Source organism: Chelonia mydas, chromosome 8, assembly GCF_015237465.2.
Source record: "Chelonia mydas isolate rCheMyd1 chromosome 8, rCheMyd1.pri.v2, whole genome shotgun sequence".
Classification (NCBI taxonomy): Eukaryota; Metazoa; Chordata; order Testudines; family Cheloniidae; genus Chelonia; species Chelonia mydas.
In genome coordinates this window covers 72,021,385-72,042,148 of record NC_057854.1, presented here as the reverse complement: position 1 = coordinate 72,042,148, position 20,764 = coordinate 72,021,385, and the positions used below count along the sequence as shown (strand labels likewise).

General features: G+C 42.9%; 1 protein-coding gene across 1 annotated transcript in view; it reads right to left on the bottom strand.

The window, feature by feature from the left end:
* Positions 1-483: 483 nt before the first annotated feature.
* The window catches only part of CNN3 (calponin 3), a 51,416-nt gene continuing 31,135 nt past the window's right edge, over positions 484-20,764 (bottom strand). The window contains exons 2-7 of the mRNA XM_037906693.2: positions 8,175-8,296; positions 7,634-7,700; positions 5,680-5,817; positions 4,190-4,306; positions 2,256-2,402; positions 484-1,597 (exon numbers count right to left, since the gene is read on the bottom strand). Of these exons, the coding sequence (XP_037762621.1) occupies positions 1,250-1,597; positions 2,256-2,402; positions 4,190-4,306; positions 5,680-5,817; positions 7,634-7,700; positions 8,175-8,296 (939 nt within the window). The 3' untranslated portion in view covers positions 484-1,249. The remainder of the gene's footprint in view (positions 1,598-2,255; positions 2,403-4,189; positions 4,307-5,679; positions 5,818-7,633; positions 7,701-8,174; positions 8,297-20,764) is intronic.

The following is a 20,764-nucleotide window of genomic DNA, read 5'->3' as shown; positions in this document are numbered from 1 at the left end:
AGGGGTCAATACAAACTCCATGTTTCAAGTTGAGGTCTGCTTGATACCTAGAGGTGTCTGGGGGAATGAGCGTGGGTAAGCACAGCAGATTCCTGCAGAATGTGTAGTTAGACAATATTGCTCTCAACATTAGGGAGGACCACCTAGTGAAACCCTACAGATGCTCCACCCAGTAGCTCATGGGATTGGAGAGAGTATTCTCTTCTTCTGTATGCTGCTCCCAGTTGGGATCTGCAGGGGCAGGGGATCCCCTCCCTTTCTAGGACTCTAATGTTGAAAAGAACATTTCATACTCTGGCCTGACACAGATCCTCTAGAATTTTTTTCAGAACCATTCTCAGAATTTTTTTCAGAACATTTCCTGAGCTGTGGGGGTTCTAGATTACCTTGACATAGCCAAGAATAAGATTTGGGAATAATTTCTGTGGTAACTAATGTTCTAAGCATAGTAATGTAGCAAATAAATGAGACATCAAAGTCATGCACCTTCAAGAAAAAAAATATTTATAAAAATACAATGGGACCAGTTTATGATGAGAAATGTGGCAATAAATACAGTTCAAGGAAGAAAAAGCATTTCTACATGGATATATTATGGCACATACAATAAAAATAAATGCACCATCAAAACATGGGACTTCTGTGGGCTCAAGGACTTTGTACAAGCTCCCTTTTTAGTAAGACAACTATTCTAGGAGTTTGGTCAGTTTAGATAATGGAATGAATACACAATCACAAATGCACATTTATCCTGTCTACTGTCTGACTTTAAAAAAGCAAACCATACTGCAGAAATAAAGTAATTATTTACTAATATACTGCAGCTTAACTTTTAGCATTTAACATAAGCATGGAAGTCTTTTCAGTGTTCCATGCAGAAATTAGGTAAGTACTAAATAAGTAAAAGGAGGGGTGGATGTGGTGTGTAAATACCTATTTAAGTAGGGGATTGTGAAGATGCATAGATCTTTATTAAAAGAATTGGCTGTACAAGAGTACTCCCCTTTCACAGTATTCCTTTTTACTTCATATGCAGTTATTGGTCATGCTGTAGACTACAACTGTTACAGCACTAAAGGCAACTAGAAGAGGGAAAAGGCAGAGAAAGGAAAAAGGAATGTATGTAAGGCAATCTTTCTTTAGGAACATTAAGCATAGTGTGTAGGAAGACGGGTAACAATTCCACAAGGCTAGTTTTGTTTTTACTGAATAAAATAATGGACTAATATACTGAGCATGTGATTCAGATCTAATAATCAATGCCCTGGTCACTGTACTGACCATGGTAATCTCTTTGATAGTCATCCTGGTACTCGCCATGATAGTCATCTGGATATTCTGCCTGATAATCACTATCGCTGATTTCTGACCCATTAGTTCCTGTTCCTTGGCTTCCATTATGAATTACAGGTTCTGTTGGAGCAGCACAATATTTCGGGTCATACACTTGTCGTCCAAGCCCATACACGCTCATTCCCTTCTGGGAAGCCACTTTGTTAGTACCCATTTGTAGTGAAATAGTAGAGTTGTCCACTGGCTGTAATGTGATCTTCTGGTCATAAATATCTCTTCTGGTGCCTGGTGCCAGCATCCCAGCCTAGTGATACAGGATAATAAAGTAAGCATTATGGTAAGGATACTCTAAAATTCAGTGAAGAATCCTGACAATGAATTTCACTGAGTTCTGTATGTACAGCATCCACTTGTACAAGCTGAACGGAAAAAGTGACTTAAAATACAATAATATTACAGGACCAACAGTTGACACCTACTAAACACAGCAGTGAAAAAAGTTAAGCTATAGCTCTACAACCCCTAGTGGGAAGGCCTTGCTGAGAAGCCCAGCATGCCCCCCTTTTGGATGTTGCAAAGGGGATGGTGGACATTCAACCAGGATACTGCCCAGGGAGCTGTCTTTCGTTTTGGTTTTGGCTAGTGAGTATGTGAAATGAAGTTTCCCCTTACTTTTCTGACAATACAGCCAGAAAAAGGGGCTGGCTGTAGGCACTGTTTTTTATTCCCTCTAGTTCTTTTCAGGAGGAAGTAGATCATGTGCCCACAAGAGACTCAGCTCTTGAATCACTGCAAGGAAGCACTACTGGTATTGTGCCCTCACAAGGTCTCAACTGAAGACTTCCTTAGCAAGATGCAGATCCACCCCTTCAGCCTGTCACTATCTGCCTGCCCCCTGGAGTGTTGCAGTGTCATGACAATAGCTGATTTTGAAATACTGTATCACATGTAACCTTGCTTACCTGACTGGCCCCTTTGTTGGTACCCATCTGTAAGCTAATTGTTGTCTGGTCAAATGGTTTATCAGTTTGCATTTTTGGATCATAGAGATGCCTTCTGGTCCCATAAGCAGTCATACCTGCCTGGCTGGCACACTTGTTGGTTCCCATCTTCATAAAAACACAAAAAAAGGGTGATATAGCAACTCAAGGAGACCTAGTCCAAGAACAGAGATCCAAACAACAATTGCATTGGTTGGACCTTAACATAGAAAAAGCAGTTACAGCTTAGCCATTGACCTTAATGTTCACTTCTAAACAGATACTGAGCTTCTCTTGAGCAAAGAATGACAAGTAATCCAATGCCATATTTCAATGGCTATGTCCAATAGGGTGCTGATTAGAGAGAGAAACCTAATTTCATTTTGTGCACTAATGCATATTTTACCATATGCTCTATGATGGAAAGGCTAATTCATATCATATTACAGTAAAACCTCAGAGTTATGAACACCTGAGTTACGAACTGACCAGCCAACTACACACCTCATTTGGAACCGGAAGTATGCAATCAGGTAGTATCAGAGAAAAAAGCAAATACAGTACTGTGTTAAACGTAAACAACTACAAAAGGGAAAGTTTAAAAAAAAATGGACAAGGCAAAGAAACTGCTTGTTTCATTTAAATTAAGATAGTTAAAAGCAGCATTTTTCTTCTGCATAGTAAATTTTCAAAGCAGTATTAAGTGAGTTGTAAACTTTTGAAAGAACAACCATAATGTTTTGTTCAGAGTTACAAACAACCTCCAATCCCAAGGTGTTCGTAACTGAGGTTCTACTGTACTTGCAGTTGTGTGGTACAACAAATTAACGTTTGATGCTATTGTCTTATTCTGATTGATTAGCACAGAAAATGGAAAGAACAGACCCCTCAAAATTCAAAGTAGCACTGCATCCAGCAAGCTTCTAACTTGCTTCTAAACCACTATTTTTTGGGATAGAGAAACAATGTTTACAAGAACCATTAAGCCCACTTCTGTATCCCTATTATATTTAGGCCTGGCAGAATTCTATTTTTTATAGTTTTGACAGATCAATGTTTATTTTTAAGCATGATCATTGGTTTTAAATATTCAGTTGTGTAAAATTATAGGTTATGCATTTTTTTTCATTTTTGCCCATTTAAATTTTCACAGTTGCAGGAACATATGGGGAGATGAAAGGGGTCATTGAATAATTATTTAATGATAGCAGATGCTGCAATTCAAAAAGTTTAAAGCTACCTGAACAGCACCCCCTGTTCCAGCTCTTCTAATGCTGGTAAAACAACATGTTTTATAAACAGTAAGGTGGGACTGAAGTTCTCAAACAGCATTTTTCTTTCTTTGCTCATTTGTACATTTTCATGAGTAGGAATGGAAATATTTTTTATCTACTTGTGTGTGTACAGTGAAATTAACATTTATTGATAAATATCTAATTCTACTAAGCCTAATTTAGAGATTACAGTAGAGGAAAAACTCCTTTCACTGACTGTCACTCAATTTTAGAAATCCTATCAATTGTTTACAAGGACAGAAAACAAACCGCACACTAACAGCAGAAAGAGAACTTGTTCTCGGTGAGAAACCAGCAACTCATTTTAGGGCTTGTCTACATAAACAGCACGCAGCAAGCTGCGGTATAAATCTACCTCATGCAAGCCTGCTGCTGGATACTACAAAGTGCACTAGAGAACTTGTAGTTTGCAATGGCAATGTCCACATGGACAGTTCGTACATAGCGGGCTAGCGTGTGGTAGATTTACATTTGCCATGCACTAAATGTTCATATAGACAAGCCCTTAAGTGAATACCACTTTACAATCAATTGCTTTTTCAAACAGCAAATTATCTATCACATTTGAGGATGGTTTCTCAATTTGGTTTACCATACACAAAACTTTAATCTCATGCTTACCTGCAGGCCAATTACACTTTGGCCAGCTTTTAGTTTTCCTGCATCAAAACTCCTTGCTTGCTTTTCTGCATATTTGACACCAATATCAATTGTGGTATGGAATCCTTTGGTTTTTGCCTAAGTAGAAATAAGTCATTCAAAAAGTGAACACTCACTTTTCAAATCATACTTCTTGCCACTAGAACTTCTTGAAGGAATTACACCCCATCCACGGACAGCAGGCTAAGCTTTTCAAAAGTGACTAATAGTTGAGTGCCTCAACTTTTGGGTCCCAAATTTAAGATGCCTTATGTGGGCCTGATTTTCAGAAAGTGCTGCATCTCTGTACTCTGAAAATCAGTCCCTTTAAGGTGTCACTATGGGAACTAAAAAACCACCACCTAAAATCATTAGTCGCTTCTTTAAAATATTGGCCAGCAAGTTTTTGATTTGCTTGAAAAGAGAAAGTATTACTTGACAAAGTCTTAGTATAAAGAAAAGGAGTACTAGTGGCACCTTAGAGACTAACCAATTTATCTGAGCATAAGCTTTCGTGAGCTACAGTTCACTTCATTGGATGCATCCGATGAAGTGAGCTGTAGCTCACGAAAACTTATGCTCAAATAAATTGGTTAGTCTCTAAGGTGCCACTAGTACTCCTTTTCTTTTTGCGAATACAGACTAACACGGCTGCTACTCTGAAACCTTACATTTAGTATGTATATCTTTTACTGCTAGAAACATTTTCTAATATTCAACTACAGTCATCCTGTACAATGAGGTAAGTGTTCTTTGGCAGGATTTTTTCTACTGGTTACATAGCCAACCACAATAGTAATTATTCATATAGCCTTGTGAAATTCAAAAGGAGTAATACATGTGATTCATTGGTCGTATTCACCCTGAAAAAACCATGGGCTGGGGAGGGTCTAAAGATATTAAGGATTCTGAGGTTAACCTCCACATTCTCAGACTTCTCCTCTAGTGAATGGGGTTTGGCTGCTGTGTGTGTTCTGAGTACAAGACCTTCCTACCTCACAGACCTAGGACATCCCCAGTCCACAGAAAAAACATTGTCCTGTACGGACGCTAACCCTCTTGGCTTCTGCTCCCTGCAAGAATAGCTTTAGTATATATCAAGCCACCATTAGCAAAGTTACTCTGTGGCTGCTCAACAGCTGTTGTGGAGAAGATTTAGCATGAGTTAATACTGTGTCAAACTCCTTCCTGGGTTGTCACATGTAAGCAGGGGACTATGCTGTTAAAGACAGCACTTTCATAATCCCAACCCTCTCTTACCCACAATCCTTGTACCCCCTGCCTTGACAAGGGAGAAACCAAGGCACCCAAAGTCTGGCTTCTGCAGGACCCGTGGGGGAGAGAGCAGCATACCAGAAGGACTTGCCTGCCAAGTGTTCTACGCTTATGAGTGGAAGGAATGATTCTGGCCAATGCATGGATTTCTACCAGTTCAGTGTGGTACAGTATATTCTGTGTAGATAAATACTTACCAGACCAGCTAGTGCCACAAGTGAAGTCTGAACTTGGGTCATGTTCCCATTCTCATAGAGATCGTTTGCTTCAAAAATATCATGTGGCTTCATACCATAGACTTGGATGGCTTTGATAAAATTCCCAATGTTCTCCAACTGAAAAATAAAACATGTCGAGGCAAATGTTTCATTTTAGAAAATATTTATAGCTTCAAAAGTACAGTAGGAACTTTGACAAGCTCCCTGCCTTGAAGACTTTAGCCAAGATGTAATACAGATGGGACACAACATAGAGCAAAGTAAATGGGTGGTAAAGCTTAACATAACAATCATTCATTCTGCATCTGGATTTTTTGTTTTGTACATAGAACTGCTATACCCGATCGGACTCGGGGTCCATCTAGTCTGGCCGCTGTCTCCAACAGTGGCTAGTGGCTGACATCCCTAGCAGATGTCTTTGACAAGGCACTACACAGCATCTGTCTGTTTTCCCCAGAGATGTTCTAGTTTAAATCAGTGGTTCTCAACCAGGGATATGCATACCTCTGGGAGTACGCTGAGGTCTTCTAGGGGGTACATCAACTCATCTAGATATTTGCCTAGTTTTACAACAGGCTACATACAAAGTACAAGCAAAGTCACTACAAACTAAAAGCAAAGTCACTACAAACTAAAATTTCATACAATGATTTGTTTATACTGCTCTATATACTAGACACTGAAATGTAAGTACAATATTTATATTCCAGTTGATTTATTTTATAATTATATTGTAAAAATGAGAAAGGCAAGCAATTTTTTCAGCAATAGAAATACATGTGTCACAGCACACCTATGTCTGATTTTGTAAGCAAGGTGAAACTTGGGGGTATGCAAGACAGTTCAGACTCATGAAAGGGGTACAGTAGTTTGGAAAGGTTGAGAGCCACTGGTTTCAATAATACCCCTCCGCCTGCAAAAAAAAGTCAAATTTCTGTGCCAACAGTCTAGTTCCACGGAGCTGTGTTATAAAATACTTTTTTGAAGGAAGAACTACAATTTATAGAAATTATGGAATAGCGGGTGTGTTTCAGAAGGCATTTAATGTCCAACTTAACTTAAATTGGTCCATTAATAACCTGTCAAATGTGAAATACCTGTTTTTACTGTGCATCTTACTGTTGACTCACTGGGACATATTCAGCCTAACTTCAGGTACTATTTATTAGTTGTTTTTGGGTAGTGCCTCTAGGTCCCAGTCAGGATGAGGGGGGTTGCATAGAGCATAAGTAAGGACTAAATTTGGCCTTTTCTTTCAGAGGCATGACAGAAGAACTGTTCTTAAGGCTGTTTAGTTTAGACCAGTCCTAGACCATTTACAAGGGACTATCAAGCATAACTTGTCTTGTGTACTAGACAGACCAATCCTTATGTACAAAAACAAATTTGTAGCCTAATTTAAATTTTAATCTGGATATCAGAGATACAATTACTGCTTGTGCATTTTGCCATTTTAATCTTTTTTTGAGTTATATACCAATATTTCATGCAACACCGCTTAAAAAAAGCGTAATGAAAGGATTTCAGTGGTATTTATTCCTATTTTGCAGAATGACATTTCATGCAATAACCTTGAACAGTATGACATACAGGGCTGTTAACTTCATATGGCATAGACTGTGGTATCTAGCAGCTTTGGCTGGGTGGAAAGTTCTAGTTAAAAGTTTAACTAAGACAGACATTTTAAAAATCTTTCCTCCTAAGGAAGTAGTCTTGCTATTTGTCTAATACCTGAAATTTCTGCTAGTAATTAAAGCTGCTATTAAACATTTGTACTGAAGTAGCATTTAGAGGACAACCAAGTCTACCCATTTGCTTAAGACTTCATACACATAGTTAATCAACCACTGGAAAGATTTAAGTAAAGAGGCAGTAATATCCCATTCACGTCAGTTCTGGAAACAAAGGAGGTGGGATTTTTTATTTTTTTTACCTGATGCCAATTTAGTTCTGATTGATTGATTTTCTTCACTGATCCTGGCTGCAGTTTGTTTATAAGTCTGGGAAAAAATTAATGAAATGTGTAAATAGTGAATCTCATTTTCACACTATTTGTACAGGCATTATGTAAAAATCTTTATTGTTCATGCTACCATAGACGTAGTGACTTGATGCAAAACATGTCTGGTCCTGGTTAAAAGATTCAGATTTATGTAAAGGGCCTATTTTAGGCTCGAGGAAATCTGATAAGTCTCTTAATTCATACACAAATCCATAAAAATGTGCCAGTTTCATACTGTAGTGTCATATCTCTGATAAATGTTGTTGAAATGCCGGTGATCTGCGTTCAATTCTCAGTCTTTCTTGAGCCCAAGGAAGAGAAAGCAGACATGGAAGCAGACTCTTCCTTGGTAGTAACTGTATTCTGATTATTGAGAACTGTGATATATTCAAAAGGGAGTCCTCAGCTAGTGCTCTCTAGAACCTGGAAAGAGCAAAAACTAACTAAGATAAAGAGAAAATTTGTTTCTTACTCGCATAGGATTATGCCATCCTTTAAGCCCAGCTGAAAGTTTGCACCAACGGTCAGCCCCGTAACCTCTTCTATCCAATTGCGTAGATCTTCTTCTGCCTGTGGATCATATTTCAGGGCAATCTGTAATACAAATTAGTTACTTAAAAAGAGATGGCATTGTGCTCTCCCCTGAAATATTTTAGTCCAAATGTAAAGCTAATTTGTATCATAGGATATTCTATAACATTTCTCAGACATACCAGTGTTCTGATAATTTCCCAATGCAGTAGAAATCGGTTAGTCAAGCTCTACAATAGCAGCAAGTGAAATAGCAACATATGAATAAATGTTCTCATCTTATGAGAACAAAGGTTTTTGGATCCTGCACCATGACTGAGATATTAAGAGGTGCTGGAACTAAGGGTACAGGGCGGGTGCTGCAGACCTGACTTGAAGTGGTTTCCATTATATACAGGATTTACAGTTTGGTTCAATGGCTCATAGCACCCCCACTATAAAAAGTGTTCCAGCACCATTGGAGATATTGCTCAGATAATGAATTAGACACTTTTGGCCATTATACAAGTGTTTTATAGGTAACCAAGAAAGGATTAAGTTGGGTTTATGCCCGTTCTTGACTCTATGATTTGTGAAGACTGTAGAGTTGCTGCCTCCTCCCCACATCAATAGAGTTCTCTTGCTTGTCTTTTACCTTAAATATCAGGAATACCAAACCTGGCTTGCTTGAGGATTGTCTGGATGCCTAAGACGGTATGAATTATGAGACCTCATAATTCAACTAAAGGGTCAGCATGCTGACTCATACTTCAGAAGGAGGAAGCCTATGTTATTCTTTGAAGTTAAGAAGGTCTTAACAAAAACAAGGTTTTAAATGGTCTGACTAAATATCCTCCTGACCCTTTCAAATACACAGATTTCACTCTGACATTTGAGGTCATCATTGTATTTGTTCTCTAGTAACCAGAGGCCTTCAGTACAGGCAGAACCAGAATTTCTATTATTAAAAACAACCAGTTAAAACTATCACATAAAAGGCAAAAATCCAATTGTTTTCCTTTGCAGGTCACACTGAAGATCAGTTAAACATTCCTTCCATCTACACCAACAACTTCCTCAGTACTACTAAGGTCTTGCTACACTAGTATAGTTTGTACCAATTCCCCAAACAAAGCAAAGCAATCTATACTGTCAAGAAAACTTTTTTGCCATAATAAGTACTTTTACACTAGAGCAGCACAGTTATATCATGTAGGGTTTTTTTTTCTTCATATTTCTAACCAACATAGCTATGCCAGCTAAACTGTGAGATGAGGCTTAAGTGTAACAGCTTCCATGAACAAACAAAGAACAAATTGCCATGACAAACCCAACAGTCAAGTGTAGAAAATAAACCCACAATATTTCTCTTTAATGGAAAGACAATTCAGCTAAAGAATAGAACCAAAACACTACTTAACAAGGAAGTCATACCTACCAGGTAACATATGTTTTTACTTAAGACTTGTCACATTCACTCCTAGACTGCAGCCCCAAAAAAACCTGTGGTCAGAGAGAGACCAGTGACCACTTTGAGAAGGTATGGCACTGATCAGATTGATAGACTACCAGGACTAGAAATGAATGACTACTAAGACTAGAAACAAATACAATCCACAAACATGAACTGCCTAAAACCAAACTAAACACTAATCACATCATTCTGATTAGATCTTGCTGTCTAAGGGGATGTGCATGCAGAATTTATGTCCTGCACAGATTTCTTTGCTTCCCTGCAGAAAAATAACTTCTGACAGGGAAGCCACAAAAGCAGTCACATGCCCCTCCCCAGCAGCACAGACATGTTTCTGGAGCCCAGAGCAGCTGGTGGAGAGATAAATCACAGGCCAGGAGGAGGAGGAAAAGGAGGCTGGTGACTCCTAACCTGCACCAGGTTCAGCTGCTAGTCCCAGCTTGGATGAGGAGAACAAGACTTCCTCTTCCCTTGCAAGGAGCAGCCAGGGCCAGGTTTGGGTCAGACCCACCCTAGAAACCTCTGTACCTACCCCCCAATTCCTGCCTCATCGCTCCTCAGCTGTGGGTCAGTGGTCACTGTACACTGGGAGCTGCTCCGCTGTCTGCCCAACTCCCACGCATCTGGACCCCCCCATACCCAAATCCCCCCATTGAATCTCATTCCCCCCCTCAGAACTCCCAGATCCAGAGCCCTCACTGCACCCAGACCCCCCCCACCAAGCTCCCCACACAGAACCTTCTCACTCTACACCTGGATCCCCTCACAGCAAGCCCCTTTACACTTGGATCCTGCCTGCTCCTCACCTGGATCAGGGGCCAGGGCTGGGCATGTATACGAGTTTGTCCCTCTTGCTTGCTATCTTGGTGCACCTGGCACGGAGGGGCAGGACCCTGGGGTGTTTCTGGGACAGGCCCGGCCCTTGCACTGGGTTGGGTGCAGCCTCATCACCGAATCATCCCAGGGAGGGGGCTGCAGGGTGATCTCCCACCTCCATGCAGCCAGTGACCTGTGCTCCCCACTGCCATGCTGGAGCCTCCACATTTATTTATGGACATAAAATGTGCAGAATTTTACTTTTTTGGTACAGAATTTTCTCAGGAGTAAGTCATGAACCAGGACTGTAGTCTTCACTTTTCTCTCATCTAGATTTAGTATAAACTGTCAGATTGTACTCATCTCATTTTCAGCACAAAATGAAAAGTATACCAGTACAATGAACAACCCTGCAGAATAACTGCTGCTCTTGCAAAAATCTGTGTGTTCCACCTTCTCAATCATTTAAGAGAAACCAAAAGAGAGAAATTGACTGAGGTGTTTTTGTAATTTTGGTTTTTTTTTTTTTTAAACATGGCAGCATCACCTCCCGCTACTTTGTTAGTTTACCATACTCACTGCATAGTAGATAGAGAAGTCAGAAGATGGTTAAGGATTGTAAGATTATCCCAAGCAAAATGGTCACACCCCAACAAACCACTGGTGGTAATGGTTGTAACTGGCAAATAGACCCACGTTAAGTTATTCTCCAGTAAGGCCTGGTCTACACTAGGAGTTGAGGTCGAATTTAGCAGCGTTAAATTGATTTAACCCTGCACCCGTCCACACAACGAAGCCCTTTTTTTCCCAACTTAAAGGGCTCTTAAAATAGATTTCTTTACTCCACCCCCGACAAGGGGATTAGCGCTGAAATCAGCCTTGCCGGGTCAAATTTGGGGTAGTGTGGATGCAATTCGACGGTATAGGCCACCAGGAGCTATCCCAGAGTGCTCCATTGTGACCGCTCTGGACAGCGCTCTCAACTCAGATGCACTGGCCAGGTAGACAGGAAAAGGCCCGCGAACTTTTGAATCTCATTTCCTGTTTGGCCAGCGTGGCAAGCTGCAGGTGAGTGCAGAGCTCATCAGCAGAGGTGACCATGATGGAGTCCCAGAATCACAAAAGAGCTCCAGCATGGACTGAACGGGAGGTACGTGATCTGATCGCTGTATGGGGAGACGAATCAGTGTTATCAGAACTCCATTCCAGTTTTTGAAATGCCAAAACTTTTGTAAAAGTCTCCCAGGGCATGAAGGACAGAGGCCATGACAGGGACCCGAAGCAGTGCCGCGTGAAACTTAAGGAGCTGAGGCAAGCCTACCAGAAAACCAGAGGCAAACGGCCGCTCCAGGTCAGAGCCCCAAACATGCCGCTTCTATGACGAACTGCATGCCATTTTAGGGGGTTCAGCCACCACTACCCCAATCCTGTGCTTTGACTCCGTCAATGCAGTGGGAGGCAACACGGAAGCAGGTTTTGGGGACAAGGAAGAGGATGATGGTCAGGTTGTAGATAGCTCACAGCAAGCAAGCAGAGAAACCAGTTTTCCTGACAGCCAGGAACTGTTTCTCACCCTGGACCTGGAGCCAGTACCCCCGAACCCACCCAAGGCTGCCTCCTGGACCTGCCAGGCAGAGAAGGGACCTCTGGTGAGTGTACCTTTTTAAATAGTATACATGGTTTAAAAGCAAGCGTGTTTAATGATTCATTTGCCCTGGCATTCGCGGCCAGTACAGCTACTGAAAAAGTCTGTTAATGTGTCTGGGGATGGAACGGAAATCCTCCAGGGACATCTCCATACAGCTCTCCTGGATGTACTCCAAAAGCCTTTGCAAAAGGTTTCTGGGGAGGGCAGCCTTATTCTGTCCACTATGGTAGGACACTTTACCATGCCAGGCCAGGAGCACGTAGTCTGGAATCATTGCATAAGAAAGCATGGCAGCGTGTGGTCCTGATGTTTGCTGCCGTTCAAACAACATCCGTTCTTTATCTCTGTGTTATCCTCAGGAGAGAGATATCAGTCATGGTCACCTGGTTGAAATAGGGTGCTTTTCTTAAGGGGACATTCAGAGGTGCCCGTTCCTGCTAGGCTGTTTGTCTGGGGCGGGGAATATTTCTGTTCAGCCATTAGCCATGCGGTGGGGGAGGGATGAGCCACGTGGTGGGGGGAGGCAAAATGCGACCCTGTAACGAAAGCACATGTGCTATGTATGTAATGTTAACAGCAAAGTTTTCCGTGAAAGTGTATCCATTCTTCTATAAAATGTGTGTTTTTAAAAACCACTGTCCCTTTTTTTTCCTCCACCAGCTGCATATGTTTCAAGGATCACAGTATCTTCTCCTTCCCAGAGGCTAGCGAAGATTAGAAGGCAAAAAAAAACGCAGTCGCGATGAAATGTTCTCTGACCTCATGCTGTCCTCCCACACTGACAGAGCACAGACGAATGTGTGGAGGCAGACAATGTCAGAGTGCAGGAAAGCACAACATGAACATGAAGAGAGGTGGCGGGCTGAAGAGAAGGCTGAAGATGATAGGTGGCGGCAGCGTGATGACAGGAGGCAGGACTCAATGCTGAGGCTGCTAGAGGATCAAACTAATATGCTCCAGCGAATGGTTGAGCTGCAGGAAAGGCAGCTGGGGCACAGACCGCCGCTGCAGCCCCTGTGTAACCAACCGCCCTCCTCCCCAAGTTCCATAGCCTCCTCAGCCAGACGCCCAAGAACACGGTGGGGGGGCCTCCGGCCATCCAGCCACTCCACCCCAGAGGATTGCCCAAACAACAGAAGGCTGGTATTCAATAAGTTTTAAATTTTTTAAGTTTTAAAGTGCAGTGTGGCCTTGTCCTTCCCTCCTCCCCCACCCCTCCCAGGCTACCTTGGCAGTTATCCCCCTATTTGTGTGATGAATTAATAAAGAATGCATGAATGTGAAGCAACAATGACTTTATTGCCTCTGCAAGCGGTGATCGAGGGGGAAGGGGAGGGGATTAGCTTACAGGGAAGTAGAGTAAACCAAGGGGGGGGGGTGCGTTTTATCAAGGAGAAAAACAGAACTTTCACACCGTAGCCTGTCCAGTCATGAAACTAGTTTTCAAAGGTTCTCTGATGCGCAGTGCGCCCTCCTGTGCTCTTCTAACCGTCCTGGTGTCTGGCTGCGCGTAACCAGCGGCCAGATGATTTGCCTCAACCTCCCATCCCGCCATAAACATCTCCTCTTACTCTCTCAGATATTGTGGAGCGCACAGCAAGCAGCAGCAACAATGGGAATATTGGTTTCGCTGAGGTCTAAGTGAGTCAGTAAACGTCCAAATGCACATTCTACCACCATTCTGCACTTGCTCAGCCTGTAGTTGAACAGCTCCTAACTACTGTCCAGGCTGCCTGTGTATAGCTTCATGAGCCCTGGCATTAAGGGGTAGGCTGAGTCCCCAAGGATAACTATAGGCATTTCAACATCCCCAACGGTTATTTTCTGGTCTGGGAAGAAAGTCCCTTCCTTCAGCTTTTGAAACAGACCAGAGTTCCTGAAGATGCGAGCGTCATGTACCTTTCCCAGCCATCCCACGTTGATGTTGGTGAAACGTCCCTTGTGATCCACCAGTGCTTGCAGCACCACTGAAAAGTACCCCTTGTGGTTTATGTACTCGCTGGCTTGGTGCTCCAGTGCAAACATAGGGATATGGGTTCCATCTATCACCCCACCACAGTTAGGGAATCCCATTGCAGCAAAGCCACCCACTATGACCTGCACGTTTCCCAGGGTCACTACCCTTGATATCAGCAGATCTTTGATTACGTTGGCTACTTGGATCACAGCAGCCACTATAGTAGATTTGCCCACTCCAAACTGATTCCCGACTGACCAGTAGCTGTCTGGCGTTGCAAGCTTCCACAGGACTATTGCCACTGTGAGGGCTGCTCTCATCTTGGTATTCTGGTACTTCAGGGCAGGGGAAAGCAAGTCACAAAGTTCCATGAAAGTGCCCTTACGCATGCGAAAGTTTCACAGCCACTGGGAATCGTCCCAAACCTGCAACACTATGCGGTCCCACCAGTCTGTGCTTGTTTCCCGGGCCCAGAATCGGCGTTCCACGGCATGAACCTGCCCCATTAGCACCACGATGCCCACATTGCCAGGGCCCGTACTGTGTCCATGTCCTCATCACTCTCGTCACTGTGCTGATGTTGCCTACTCACCCGATTTCGCTTTGGCAGGTTCTGGTGCTGTATATACTGCTGGATAACACGCGTGGTGTTTAAAGTGCTCATAATTGCCAAAGTGATCTGAGCAGGCTCCATGCTTGCTGTGGTATGGCGTCTACACTGAAAAAAGGCGCAGAACGTTTGTCTGATAGAGGGAGGGGTGACTGACGACATAGCTTACAGGGAATTAAAATCAACAAAGGGGGTGGCTTTACATCAAGGAGAAACAAAAACAACTGTCACACAGAATGGCCCCCTCAAAGATTGAACTCAAAACCCTGTGTTTAGCAGGCCAATGCTCAACCCACTGAGCTATCCTTCCCCCTGGTATTCCAGGTAGGACTGAATCTCCATTAAACTTTTCAAGGTGCCCCTGACAGACCTCACCGAAACGATTGCCAGCCTTTGATTTCACGGAGGGAGGGAGGGGGGAGCAAATGAATACAAAACAAATCTGGTCTATTTCTTGTTTTGATCCACTCCAGCTAAAGTTTACATCTTAGGCTGGCCTCAGACGGTGCAGTAGCAGACTGCTAGCCATCCTCACCTCCTGGCTACTTGGCAGAAGACGGTGCAATATGACTGCCGGCAGGACTAAAGAGAATAACCTGGTCGAGTCACTCCTATTTATGTCCCTGCGCCCATGTCTGCCCAGGCGCTCCTGACTGACCTCACCGACGTGGCCAAGAGCACCTAGGACATGATGACAATGGTTATCAGGTCTATTGCACCTCTGCTGCCACAAGGCAATGAGCTGCTGCTGTGTAGCAATGCAGTACCGCATCTGCCAGCACCCAGGAGATGTACGGTGACAGTGAGCGGAGCGGGCTCCATGCTTGCCGTGGTATGGCGTCTGCACAGGTAACCCAGGAAAAAGGGCGCGAAACGATTGCCTGCCGTTGCTTTCCACAGAGGGAGGGAGGGCCTGACGACATGTACCCAGAACGACCCGCGACAATGTTTTTGTCCCATTAGGCATTGGGATCTCAACCCAGAATTCCAGTGGGTAGTGGAGACTGTGGGAGCAATGCTTTGGAAGTCAACGCTAGCCTCTGTACTGTGGAAGCCCTCCGCCGAGTTAATGCACTTAGAGGATTTTGTGTGGGGACACACACAATACACAATATAAAAACAATTTCTAAAAATCAGACTTCTATAAATTGGACCTAATTTCGTAGTGTAGACATACCCTAAGTCACGCATTAGAGGTAGTGACTGCACAGAAAAGTTTAGGAGACCACTGCAAAATTTGAGCCAACAGGTATACAAATTAGAACAACAGAAGAGTGGAGTTTTTTCAAGAATGTATTGGTCTGAGAAGCTGAGATCCTAGGTGGATGCCCTGGGTAACTTCAGGGTAGTTAACAGCAAATGGAGAAATCAGAGAAATCCAAGCATCTGCTAAGTGCAGGGGAAGTCAGTTGCAACATGTGCGGAATGGAGCGATTTATGCCACTTTTATGACCAGACTACTTAAGGGATAACTCTACAAAATCAGGGTGAGGCCACATCTGTCTGGATCAGACAGAGATGAACAAAGAGAGGCACTTAAGACTAGATGCCATTGAAATGAGATGTTTGATGGCACAGAGGGGTGGCAATGCCGGACCACATGCAGAACGATGTCAGCAAGAGTGAGACCAAGGTCTACAATACCAGAGAACGTGCAAGAGAGGAGGCTGAGATGGTATGGGTATGTAAGAAGCATTTGAGACTAGAGTTTGCAGGTGGAGAAGCTGACAGCCAACAAAACGGTGGGTAGACTCTTTAAGGGAGGATGGAGTGGCTGTGGAGTGAGACTGGATAGGCAAGGCTGGAAAAGACTGATCCACCAACCAAGACTCAGCTAGTTGAGAAAATCAGGGGAAGCAGAAATGAGTATAGTAGGGGACTAAAGGAAGCAAACTAGTCCGACATCCTGCAGTCGTCTTTACAAAACTATTAGGAACACTGCCAGAGTAAGTGATCACGGGCAAAACACAATACCCTTCAGCTCCAATGCAAAGAAAGTGGATTCAAAACTTATTCTTCAATAAAATCTAAACACACACACACACACACACACACTTGAGATTGCTCTCAGGGCTTACATTTCAACATTTGCTGAGATTTTAATCCAAAAATGCTTCTGTGTGTCACTGTTAAACAACAATAATGTTCTCTATATTTTCATCTATTTACAGGTAATATAGCCCCCACCATACTTTCCTGTTCACCATGATCATACAGCTCTGCAGAAGATCGTTCTTTGGAATTTACTCTAGATACAACAGACTCGTTTTACACTGGCGGGGGGGAGGGAGAAACGATGACTAGTTGCCCTGTCCCAAGTCTCATGCTCCTTTCAGCCCTAGTGATCCATTTACACCTGTTTATATTTCCAAGGCTAATTATTTTTTCTGCCATTGGGCCCAATGGCCTGCTCTGTTAACAAGGGCTCGTACAAGCCCCCTCCAACTCTGCTAGTTATATACAGTAGAACCTCAAAGATATGAACACCAGAGTTACGGACTGACCAGTCAACAGAACACCATGTGAAATCTGAAGTAACCAATCAGGCAGCAGCGGAGACCAAAAAAAACCAAACAGCAATTACTGTACTATGCCTGTATTGCATCTTAAAGGTAGGCACATCTGGGCTGCCTGTACACACCCCCACATCCAGGGCACCCACTTACAACTAGGAGTTGAAGATGCTCAGATTTGCAGGCAAAGTTGTGAGCCCCCAGCGCCAGCCCAAGGCAACAGGAGCAGCACTGGGCTCTGTGTTTGTGGGTGCTGTTTTCACCCCCCTCCCCTGGCTGGGGGGTGCTGTTTCCACACACATACACTCTCGGGGGGGGGGGGGGGGGGAGGGTACATGCTGTTTTCACCCCTCCCACCCCAGCTGGGAAGGGGACAAGCTTGCTCAGGCCAGGGAAAGAAGCTGCCTAGCTGCCTCTGGAACCTGACCCAGAGTGTGAACTGCTGGAGCCGGAGCTGCATTTTGTTCAGTTACAAACATTTCAGAGTTAGAGACAACCTGCATTCCCAAGGTGTCTGTAACTCTAAAGGTTGGATCTACAGTAGAACTTCAATGTATTAAGTACTGTCAGATTGTAGACAGGTATTTTGGAAAGGTGCAAACAAATGTTAAAAATAAATATTGGGTCTCAGGACTTAGCCTCCAGAACACATTGCAGTCTAAAATATTCATCCCAATAGAGGATGCAGGACGAGCAGAAAGGCCAGCATACATGCTGGATTCCCCTTCAATCCCACTGTGGCAAGGGAGTATGGCCTCCCTCTGAGATTGACAGGGAGGAAACCCCACCCACCCTCTGGTGGGCAGAGCCAGCCATGCTCACACCACCAGAAGCAGAGAGGTGGGACAGGAAGTATAAAAGGCAGGTCTTGCTGCTCAATTGGGCTGGAGCCTCTGGAGGAGACAGATGCCTCCCACCCACTGCTGGGCCTGGAGTCCAAAGAGGATCCCTTGCCAGAGCTGCCAGCCAACTCAGACGCTGAGGAGTTGCGGGGACTGCCACTGGCTATATACCCCGGGGAGAGGGAGGACACCAACGGAGTCAAGGTACCGACTGACGGTAGGAAGAAGCCCAGGGACACTAGACTATAGTCTGGTTGGGTTGTTGCCTCAATCCAGGTCACCATGTTTCAGGCAAATCCCCAATGATCCAGTGGCGGAACACTCCGGTGCTGTTAGGGCGCTGGGCTGGGACCTGGTGGAGTAGGGTGGGCCTGGGTGCCCCAACCCCACCCCTGGGGTGGCAGCCTCCCCACGTTAGGTCAAAAGGCCTGCATTTGTCTGCCAGAGCTAGGGAGTTGAACTGTTTGGGACTCCGGACTACCTGCCACTTGGCCCTGCTTAGAGGGCCAGGGCCTTAGACACTGCTAATCCTGCACCAATCTTTGCCTAAAGAGAGACCCAAGAGGAAGGGGGCATGGCCTCCCTCTGAGATTGATGGGGAGGGACGGTCATGCACTCTTATACCTACTTAGATTTGGACTGACTCATGGCACTTCGATAAACACCTGCTTTTTTTTTTTTAATACTCCAAAAAACTTCTAAAAAAAAATTAAGTCTAGCTGATTTCTCAACCATTTTTTCCACACTTGCTGGCAAACACATTCCTCACTGTATATTAAGTACATTCCATGTTTGATGTTTTAAAATGAAGTGGTGAGTTGACCACAAAAGATCATGAAATACCTCTCCTCCTACTCCCATTCTCTCATAACTCAGAAATATCCAGATGGAATTTTACTAAACTCTACTGAAAAAATATTTACTTTGGGTTTAATGCATAGGTGAAGAGCACATGCCTGATCTGCCTTTTTTTTTTCTTTTTTTTTTTAAAACAGGTCTTAAAATATTTTAAGAGGATAAAATGAAAGTGCCTTCTCAACTGTAACTGCTGTGCTTAAAGATGCAAATGAATAATGGATCATACATGTGGAAAGCAGGGCTTTGGAGCGGAGCCCAGAGCTGGAGCCTGGAGCAATGGAGCTGCAGGTTTTTGCCTGGAGCTGCAGTGGAGCCGGAGCACAGAAAACCTTGATTGCTCCAGTTTTTTTTTTTTCCATTTTCAATCCAAAATGAATGATATTTAGCAAGAAAGTCCTAAAGGTGACAAAAAGTTTCAGATTATATAACAATTGATATTAACATCTACTTTACCACTTTACGTAATATGTCACAGTTATTCCCACTTCAGCCGAATCAAGATTTAATGTACAGATACAAAATTACCAAGTTTTCTGGAGATACGTTTTATTAAAGAATCAGATAATTATCAGACATCCGGCAACACTGCAGAGTGCTCCCACCCTTGTGCCAAGGTTAGGCGTACTCGCATAGATTAGTTAGATAAGTGTGTTCATACTTCTTTTGTAATGGTTGATCAACGAGACGCTGTGATTACGGAAAAATGTGACACAAGATGCAACATTTAAAATATCACAAACAGGTACATTGCAAAAAAATAATGTTTTTGTTTATTGATATAAAGATATCACAAGAGATATTAACCACTTAAGCTCATTTTTCACATGGGCTGCCGTTACCGGTACATTTGTTCATTTGTAATGCTCCCATATCCCATATGGACTTATTTTATGTTAACTGTCCAACCGTCTTTTGGTAGTGTTGTTTGTAATTTTAAATTACTGAAAGTCGCGTGCAGCAGGCATATAAATATACAGTAAACATTTTTGCATAAATTAGGAGTGATTTTTGTGATATATCCAGAATGACTGTAAAATGTCCAACACAACTTTGGGGTTGAATCCTTAGGTCATTGTAAGAAAAAAACATTTCTGTGAACACGTGTCCTAAAATTCTTCCTAAGGGAGCTACAGTCCCTTCAAGGACGTGATGAAAAGTTAATTTCTGATTAATATCTCAAAAACGCTTTAATATAAAGAGATGAAATTATGTCTGTGTCTTAGCATTAGTATGTGCTACCATATTACATCATCCAAAATTATTTAAACCATAGGTGTCCCGAACTGGCGGTTGGTCATTTTTATTTCATATTTCAAGAAAGGCTTGTCGTCGACTGCCCCTGGCTACGAGCAGTAATATTATGTTCCATCATAAGTTGTTAATTTTTGGTTATTACGTTTAAAATTTATGGTCCCAAAGTTGAAAAATAAGTAATAAGTAAAATTGTATCATTCTAAGCAGATTAAAATTTGTAAAACAGTTTTCTCAGAAACAGTTAATTATACAAAATAAACTAAGAATACAATTTTAATACATGTTTTAGCATTAAATCATATTCCAGGGTCATATCTGTTAAATAGTCAGATATAAAAAATACTAAATAAAATTGGCCCAGTCCCCTAGTTCATGACGCCTGCAGTTTAAATAATTTTATTTGAATGATGTTGATGATAGAACATTGGAAATAAACTTTAGCGGGAAAGCAGATTCAAATTGCAAGCACAGTCCTTTTAGTAAAGAGAGCAAATTTTCGGAAATATGTTTTTCCTTCATCAGGCTGGAATCATTATACAAGATAGAACCTGTTTGCTCTTCAGTTGGCAATCTGGGATGG